This window comes from Tachysurus vachellii, chromosome 13, assembly GCF_030014155.1.
Source record: "Tachysurus vachellii isolate PV-2020 chromosome 13, HZAU_Pvac_v1, whole genome shotgun sequence".
Taxonomy (NCBI): domain Eukaryota; kingdom Metazoa; phylum Chordata; class Actinopteri; order Siluriformes; family Bagridae; genus Tachysurus; species Tachysurus vachellii.
Window position 1 is genome coordinate 1,000,001 of NC_083472.1, and position 10,000 is coordinate 1,010,000.

Consider the following 10,000-nt stretch of genomic DNA (forward strand, 5'->3'; position numbering starts at 1 on the left):
GGACACTATGTGCTGCTCAGGTAACTGATTCGTTTCACTGACTCGAGCTGACTTTGTTACCTGACTCGAGCTGACTTTGTTAACTGACTTGGTTCTCTGACTCGAGCTGACTTGGTTCTCTGACTTGAGCTGACTTGGTTCTCTGACTCAAGCTGACTTGGTTCTCTGACTCAAGCTGACTTGGTTCTCTGACTCGAGCTGACTTGGTTCTCTGACTCGAGCTGACTTGGTTCTCTGACTCAAGCTGACTTGGTTCTCTGACTCAAGCTGACTTGGTTCACTGACTCAAGCTGACTTGGTTCTCTGACTCGAGCTGACTTGGTTCTCTGACTCGAGCTGACTTGGTTCTCTGACTCAAGCTGACTTGCTTCACTGACTCAAGCTGACTTGGTTCTCTGACTCGAGCTGACTTGGTTCTCTGACTTGAGCTGACTTGGTTCTCTGACTCGAGCTGACTTGGTTCTCTGACTTGAGCTGACTTGGTTCTCTGACTCGAGCTGACTTGGTTAACTGACCTGAGCTCCAGATGAAGCCTTTTAAAAATATAGTATGTTGTTTGTGTTTTGTTGTAGATGTTTTATACAGTGCTACAATGCTATTCCCTCTCCCAAAGCTAATCATATCACACCAGTGTCAGGTTCATGATTAACACACACACACACTCACACACACACACACACACACACACACACACACACACACACACACACACACACGTACTCACTCACACATACACATACACATACTCACACACACACTCAAACACACATACATACACACATACACATACACACACACGCACTCACACACACATACACATACTCACACACACACTCAAACACACACACACACATACTCACACACACACTCAAACACACACATATACACATACACACACACACACACACACACACACACTCACACACACAGACTTGTTTCTCGTCAAGTTTTTGTGTTTTCTGTTATTTATTGTTGTGAAATGGATCAGACGCAGACGGACCTCCTGAGATTCGTCCCCAGAGTTTGATGATTTTAACACCATCGCTGTTCATCACTCCTTTTATTCTGACACTCAAACATGAACAACTTAGGAGTTCCAGACACGTTACAAGCCTTCAGTGTCTTCATGAACAGAATAAAATGAGTATAGCTCACTAATGACTCATATAATGACATCTGCTCACATTAGGAGAAACAAATGAGCTTCTGTTTTAAATCTGTTAATCCATCATGTGTGCATTTATTTTTTTATTTTAAACTCCATAACTCTATACAGCAGAGCTTTATCTCACAAAGATAAAAACACTTCCTCTGTCCAAATGTAACATAAACCATAAGCACAGAATTCAAATCAATTTCATTTGCTGTTGAATTCTGGACTCTGATTGGTCTAAAAGTTTTAACTGCTTAATTAATCACAGCTTTATATCAATGCACTTATTGGATATTCATATGACATCGTTTCTATAGTCACGTCTCTCTCTCTACTCTCTCTCTCACTCTCTCTCTCTCTTATTCTCTCTCACGCTCTCTCTCTCTCTCTCTCTCTCTCTCTCTCTCTCTTTCTCTCAGTGTGTGTGTGTGTGTGTGTGTGTGTGTGTGCTAGTATAAAACAGTCAGCTCCCCTTTCCATCCCTACTGACCGGATAAATTCAGCATTACCCTCTCTCACCCCTCTTTAACGCTTGAACAAACACGTCTTCTCCAGTTTGGTCAGACTGATGACCGAGACACCGGAGATGAAACTTCACCATGGCTGGAGATCTATCTGAAATACTTATTCTTTTATTTTTGCTGTCTGTGAAAAAAATCTGGAAGTCTGAGCAGTCATGACCTTGCTATAAGCTCGATATAGCGAGTCTGCTACACAGCCTCATGCTCTGTCGCGCTCTCTGTCGTGATAGGTCAGCTCTGGTTTGATTGACAGCTCAAAAAAATCCCTCCTTCAGTGTACATTTCTAATGTTTTTGGTCATTATTTGTGTTGTTAATTCAGACGCCATGGCAACGATGCTTCATGTCTTTTCTTCTCTTGGTTTAGTGAACGAATGTTAAGGTTGAGCAATGTTTATGCTCTTAATGTTCAGATTTACACTTTCTACATTTTATGTTCTGTTCCTTTAAAGTAAATGGGACAATTTGGATAAACTTGAGTACATAAGAACATAAGAACATGATAAAATAAAAGATAAAATCAGATACAATCTAAACAGCATTTAACTCTAATGATGACTTTTTAAATATGTTTATTACAAACGAAAAAAATGTAATTATTTGTTTAATAAATGTATTTTATTAAACATTGAAATATGGATAAACTAATTATCGTGACACAAATCTTGTCTAGCAGCACTCGGTAGACCTGATGGTTGCCATGGTTACATAAATACATTTTTTTAGTTGCTTTAAATCAAAATTTTTCACTGTAGGATTAAATATGGTTCACTTTTCCCCTCATTGTTCATCACTGTTGTAATGTCAAAAATGTATTTATGATTGTTATGATTGTCTTCCAGGATCTGGACTCAGGCTCAGAGCGAGACGCGAGTCCAGATGTCAAGGAAGTCCAGAAATCCAAAGCATTCTCCGATAATAAACAGAAGCAGGAAGAGGCGGATCTGAAGGCCCGAGATTTCCAGAGTCACTTCCTGAAGTGCTCTGGAAATCAACAGGAAGCCTGTAACAGCATGTTGGACAGCCTTCTGGGGAAATACAGCACCTCGATTCCTCATCACGATCCTCGGCTTTACAGCCGTGTGGCTGCTCACACAAAGTCCGTTGCCACATTCTCCATTTTGGCTTTTCCAGATTTCTGGGGTCACTTTCCTCCAGCTGCACCTGAGCGCATGGCTACCAGGAGACCTCACATCCAGAGGTATACATGGGGATTAGTCAGAAAGTGTTGATTAATTCGCATTGTAGTGCAGGTTTATATTGAAGCATTCGCTCTGATACCTTATGGTTTCTATAGTAACAGATCAGGAGAAATGAGTTTATTTGTGTATGATGTGGTGAAAGAGTCTCCAGTGTCAGCTCTGTGTTACGATCAGAGTTAAAGCTGAAAGTTTTCCCACATCATCATGATCTGCTAAGGAAACACTTTAGAGCTGAGAGAACAGGAGAGACAACAGGAACTAACCTCATTTACAGATGTTCAAGGACATCAGTGTAACTATAAACAAATAAAAAAATGTGTTCCTTGTAGTCTAGAAAAAGCTGTCCAATGTGGGTTTGTCCAATGTGGGTTTGTCCAATGTGGGTTTGTCCAATGTGGGTTTGTCCAATGTGGGTTTGTCCAATGTGGGTTTGTCCAGTGTGAGTTTGTCTAGTGTGGGTTTGTCTAGTGTGGGTTTGTCTAGTGTGGGTTTGTCCAGTGTGGGTTTGTCTAGTGTGGGTTTGTCCAGTGTGTTTTTGTCCAGTGTGTTTTTGTCTAGTGTGGGTTTGTCTAGTGTGGGTTTGTCCAATGTGGGTTTGTCTAGTGTGGGTTTGTCCAGTGTGTTTTTGTCCAGTGTGTTTTTGTCTAGTGTGGGTTTGTCTAGTGTGGGTTTGTCTAGTGTGGGTTTGTCCAATGTGGGTTTGTCTAGTGTGGGTTTGTCCAGTGTGTTTTTGTCCAGTGTGTTTTTGTCTAGTGTGGGTTTGTCTAGTGTGGGTTTGTCCAATGTGGGTTTGTCTAGTGTGGGTTTGTCCAGTGTGGGTTTGTCTAGTGTGGGTTTGTCCAATGTGGGTTTGTCCAGTGTGGGTTTGTCCAGTGTGGGTTTGTCCAGTGTGTTTTTGTCCAGTGTGGGTTTGTCTAGTGTGGGTTTGTCTAGTGTGGGTTTGTCCAGTGTGGGTTTGTCTAGTGTGGGTTTGTCTAGTGTGGGTTTGTCCAGTGTGGGTTTGTCCAATGTGGGTTTGTCCAGTGTGAGTTTGTCCAGTGTGGGTTTGTCCAGTGTGGGTTTATCCAATGTGGGTTTGTCTAGTGTGGGTTTGTCTAGTGTGGGTTTGTCCAATGTGGGTTTGTCCAGTGTGGGTTTGTCCAGTGTGGGTTTGTCCAGTGTGTTTTTGTCCAGTGTGGGTTTGTCTAGTGTGGGTTTGTCTAGTGTGGGTTTGTCTAGTGTGGGTTTGTCCAGTGTGGGTTTGTCTAGTGTGGGTTTGTCCAGTGTGTTTTTGTCCAGTGTGTTTTTGTCTAGTGTGGGTTTGTCTAGTGTGGGTTTGTCCAATGTGGGTTTGTCTAGTGTGGGTTTGTCCAGTGTGTTTTTGTCCAGTGTGTTTTTGTCTAGTGTGGGTTTGTCTAGTGTGGGTTTGTCTAGTGTGGGTTTGTCCAATGTGGGTTTGTCTAGTGTGGGTTTGTCCAGTGTGTTTTTGTCCAGTGTGTTTTTGTCTAGTGTGGGTTTGTCTAGTGTGGGTTTGTCCAATGTGGGTTTGTCTAGTGTGGGTTTGTCCAGTGTGGGTTTGTCTAGTGTGGGTTTGTCCAATGTGGGTTTGTCCAGTGTGGGTTTGTCCAGTGTGGGTTTGTCCAGTGTGTTTTTGTCCAGTGTGGGTTTGTCTAGTGTGGGTTTGTCTAGTGTGGGTTTGTCCAGTGTGGGTTTGTCTAGTGTGGGTTTGTCTAGTGTGGGTTTGTCCAGTGTGGGTTTGTCCAATGTGGGTTTGTCCAGTGTGAGTTTGTCCAGTGTGGGTTTGTCCAGTGTGGGTTTATCCAATGTGGGTTTGTCTAGTGTGGGTTTGTCTAGTGTGGGTTTGTCCAATGTGGGTTTGTCCAGTGTGGGTTTGTCCAGTGTGGGTTTGTCCAGTGTGTTTTTGTCCAGTGTGGGTTTGTCTAGTGTGGGTTTGTCTAGTGTGGGTTTGTCTAGTGTGGGTTTGTCCAGTGTGGGTTTGTCCAATGTGGGTTTTTCCAGTGTGGGTTTGTCCAGTGTGTTTTTGTCCAGTGTGGGTTTGTCTAGTGTGGGTTTGTCTAGTGTGGGTTTGTCCAGTGTGGGTTTGTCTAGTGTGGGTTTGTCTAGTGTGGGTTTGTCCAGTGTGGGTTTGTCCAATGTGGGTTTGTCCAGTGTGGGTTTGTCCAGTGTGTTTTTGTCCAGTGTGGGTTTGTCTAGTGTGGGTTTGTCTAGTGTGGGTTTGTCTAGTGTGGGTTTGTCCAATGTGGGTTTGTCCAGTGTGGGTTTGTCCAGTGTGGGTTTGTCCAGTGTGTTTTTGTCCAGTGTGGGTTTGTCTAGTGTGGGTTTGTCTAGTGTGGGTTTGTCCAGTGTGGGTTTGTCTAGTGTGGGTTTGTCTAGTGTGGGTTTGTCCAGTGTGGGTTTGTCCAATGTGGGTTTGTCCAGTGTGAGTTTGTCCAGTGTGGGTTTGTCCAGTGTGGGTTTATCCAATGTGGGTTTGTCTAGTGTGGGTTTGTCCAGTGTGTTTTTGTCCAGTGTGTTTTTGTCCAGTGTGTTTTTGTCCAGTGTGTTTTTGTCTAGTGTGGGTTTGTTCTTGTTAATCATGTATTAATTGCTTATTAATAGTTAATTGCTTTAATAATATTTAAAAACAAAGAATCAACAGAATAAGGAACTTAAATAATAGACTTTAAATATATATATATATATAAATTGTTCTGAACTCTATACTGTACATTACATAAATTGAAAATAATGAATTATTACATAAATATTATTTACTATTTAAACTTGTGAACATTAATACTTTATATTTAAAATGAAATTATTTAAAATTTCATAAAACAATAAGAAGTGAATTGATTATTGATTATTGATTAATACACATTGGGAATTTATTTATCAAAGTGTTTATAAAACACCTATTAAGGTTACTTTTTGTTGCTCCGCCCACTTCACTTCATTAGTGCTCAGATTTGATTAAAAACACTTTTGTGATGAATTCAGAATAATCTTCTTCTCTAATCTTCACTGCTTTCTTTCCGCTGACCTCCTGAGTGAATCCTGTGATAAGCTTCTCTCTAATATATTTCTCTAATTACTTTAAGCTTCTTTGTCAAAAGCCTAATTTTTTTTTCTCAGAACAGCTTTAATTTTGTTCTCTCCCGTGTGCGACGCTGAGATTGTAGCAAAGTGACATTTGCTTCAGTCATTCCACAGTTTATTGTGTTGGCTCCAGGCTGAGATAAGACACTGTGTGCTATTAGTGGCATTTTATTCAGAAACCGTCATTTTCTAAAACCAGTCCAAAGCAGGATGCAGCTGACGAGCGCTGGATGAAAGTGACATTACTAATTCCACGAGGCTCCTGATAAGTGTGTGACTATGAAACTGACTTATTTATTTATTTATTTATTTATTTATTAAACAGGTTTTATATGAAGTGTTCTGCAGACACAACGATTGTGTTTGAATTTATTTTTTACCAAAGTTCATGGAGTTTCTCAGTTCTAACTGTGTGTATGTGTGTGTGTGTGTGTGTGTGTGTGTGTGTGTGTGTGTGTGTGTGTGTGTGTGTGTGTGTGTTCAGACTGAAATACTGAAATATTAAACATTTTGACACACACACACACACAGACAGACACACACACTCACACCACACACACACACACACACAGACAGACACACACACAGACAGACACACACACAGACACACACACAGACACACACACACAGACAGACACACACAGACAGACACACACACAGACAGACACACACACACACAGACACACACACAGACACACACACACACAGACAGACACACACACACACAGACACAGACAGACAGACACACACACACACACAGACAGACACACACACACACAGACACAGACAGACACACACACACGCACACACACAAACACACACACAGACACAAACAGACAGACACACACACACAGACACACAGACACACACACACACACACACACACTAATCAGTACACAGGTATACCAAAAAACTTAATAATCAATAATAAAACTTCACACTGTGCATTAAGTGAGGAATAAAACACACAGTTATAGAAAAGTAATCAATGACAAAATCACTGAATCAGTGTGTTGCAGCACGACATGAAGTCAAACATAAAGATCGACTTGTGCTTTTTTTTTATCCATTTATAGTTACATTGAATGTTGCTGAACATCTGTTGAATCAGGTGACTTCCTGTGTGTTCTGATCTATAAACACTCAGCAGACTCTTTATTCTCTCTCTTCAGGTTAATAAGAGAACAGAAATGAGAGCACTGTTTATCAGAGCGAGTGCATTACTATAAACTTGTGCTACTGTCAGTGCTGCTGTTCTAAAGAATTCAACACCTTCTGACCAATCAGAGTCCAGACCTCAACACATACTGAGATATAAAATCATTTGGATTCATTTAATCTTGAACCAAATTCACGCTGCGATCATCTCGTTCTCTTTCAGAAAGAAAGTTTTTGAAGACATCCAGCGCTTCATTTGTCCTGATGACATCATCAACAAAGTGGTTTTTGATATTGAAGACCAAAGGTGATTATAATATTATTAGCATATTATAATATAGTGTTGTCTCTGTGTGAATCACAGAGACGGGGCGGTCTTCACCATACCTAATGAATATGCACACACCTCATTTGAATACAAGCTGCTTGTATGTAGGGGGCGTGGCTTTCAGCATTAGAAGATTACACGCCCATAACGTTGTCCTTTACAACGTCCTGCGTTTGATTCTTCTGTCTTCATTACACGCCACCTCATGGAAACCTAACACAGTCTGAGTCTGGCTTTAAACATTTTCTGATCAATAACCAGACTGTTTTTTTTTTCCTCTTAAATACCTCGTTCCCCTGCATATGATTCAGATGATTTAGTAACTGAGTGCCAATAATTGGAGGAGTGGAATGAACAGATAACGTAAGTCCTAATGGAAATAGATCCTGCATGAGCTAATCACAATCTGTGTAACGTTGGAGCCGAGGATGTTTAATTCTCTTTGAGTTTAGTGGCATAGTGGCGTCTTTATTATCCTCGGCTCGGGATTTTAACCCTCAGGGAAATTCCGAGTGTGGAGCAAACAGGATGAAACGGCTGCTAATAGATTCCATGGATTTCAGACTAAAAAGCAATCTCAGTTGATCACCAGTTAGCAGCTGAGCACTGGTGAAAATGGGAACATGAACATTTATTCAATTATTCATCTGCAGTCAAGGTCAGGGTGGATCCAGAAGCTGTCCTGGGAATCAGGAACATGATGAGAATTCAGTCTGAACTGAATGTTAGTCCTTTCTCAGTATGCTCTGGATTGCTTCTGGAATAATCCTGATGTTTTAGTCTCTCATCCATGCAGTAAATCTTTGTCTGCAACATGCCATATGTTTGCTAATTAGCGATGTTTGCTAATGGTCCATTCAGGCACTTTAACACCTCGACACCTAGAAACACCTTAACATCTCTCAACACCTTTCAACAATTCTCAACACCTCAATACTGCAGCACCTCTTAACATCTCAACACATCTCAACGTGTCAATACCCCAACATCTCTCAACACCTCACCGCTTCTTAAGACAGCAAAATCTCTCAATTTGAAGCTACATCTAACTCATCTTCCTGATCCTCCCTGGGAGCTCTTTTCTTATCGCTCTCTTCATTAATGCATTAGTAGGACTGATCTCAGACCTCAGATCTCCTCTTCATAGCCACACCCAGGTTATTTAGCCTCTTAGTAACCTTATCTTATCACCAAATCTACCAAATCTTATCCAGTAACAATCATTTCATACCTTACACCATATCTGGTTTTAATGATCTCCTTCTCCTTACTGATTCTTGACCCTTAGTTCTTGTCTCCTCCTGGACTGAAGAGAGCTTTGGGCATTAGTGGCTCAGGTCGTAAATGCTTTGTCTCCTATCATTACTAATAGATTTCAGTTTCTTGCCCTTGGGAACTATAAATCTTCCATGCCTGCTGCTTCTCATGCTGCTCCTCAGGGACCAGTTCATTGGCCACTTTGGTGAGCTCGTTCACCACCATGATCTTTATTTTCACTGAAGTTGACGTGGATCCATGGTTTAACACCAAACCAACCTTCACCCTGACACACCTTGCTCTAATATCACAGAAAAGACCATTTTTAAAATTAAAACCCAGTATAAACTCATTGGCCCAAAGTTTCTCGTGACATCAACAGGGACGCATTTTAACGTTCCTCAGCAGTTTGGAATCTTTTATTCATCTGTTTCTTTTGGACCTCACATTTGTGCACTGATTACAATCCTTTCTTCTATCTCTGAATCCTTGCATGTCTTCACCACATGAAGCTTAGACAGACATATTCAGAACCTCTGCTAGATGCCTTCATATCCTCACATCTTCATTAACTTTTAAAGCTCTTAGACTTCTAGGTGTCACAAATGTCAGACTGGTCACTTTTGGCTCAGATGTTTATTGTCATGGCTTCCAAGCTCACTTTTTACCTCAATGACTGGTTTAAAACCTTCTTTTTTCCCCGAAATGTATTTTTTTACTTCCCTTTTTTTCGTCTGTAAAATGACCTGGGGTTTGAGAAAGACCATAAACTCAACATTCCACTAAAATCTGAGTTCCAGTGAAGAGAAACTGAAGCTCCAGCACACAGAGACGTTCAGTACAACTGTGTGCTTTAGACTTGGTCTGATGGTCAGGGGGCAAATACTTTTGGCTGTATAGTTTACCAATAAGGTAGATTCTTATGATGGAGTGTAGGGAGATAATGTCTTCTCTCTCTCTCTCTCTCTCTCTCTCTCTCTCTCTCTCTCTCTCTCTCTCTCTCTCTCTCTCTCTCTCTCAGTCCAAATTGTTCCATCAAGGCTCCCACAGACTCTCTACGTTTCTTCTCCAAGTTTGAGAACGGGAACTTAAGGAAAGCTCTTCACATCCGCAGGTGAAGTTAATCACAAAGTCTTAGAACGTCAATAAGAGCAACATGATTCTGTCACCACCATGTTTTATATAGAACTAATGAAACATTTCTGTTCTCTCTCTCTCTCTCTCTCTCTCTCTCTCTCTCTCTCTCTCTCTCTCTCTCTCTCTCTCTCTCTCTCTCTCTCTCTTTATTTCTCTCTCCCTCTCAC

At 41.2% G+C, this 10,000-nt stretch overlaps 1 protein-coding gene across 2 annotated transcripts in view; it reads left to right on the top strand.

Annotated features, from left to right (window-relative positions):
- The window catches only part of LOC132856353 (cytosolic carboxypeptidase 4), an 86,458-nt gene that overhangs the window by 33,529 nt on the left and 42,929 nt on the right, over positions 1-10,000 (top strand). For both annotated transcript variants that reach the window (XM_060885911.1, XM_060885913.1), the window contains exons 12-14: positions 2,516-2,874; positions 7,335-7,418; positions 9,718-9,810. In XM_060885911.1, coding sequence (XP_060741894.1) covers positions 2,516-2,874; positions 7,335-7,418; positions 9,718-9,810 — 536 coding nt within the window. The remainder of the gene's footprint in view (positions 1-2,515; positions 2,875-7,334; positions 7,419-9,717; positions 9,811-10,000) is intronic.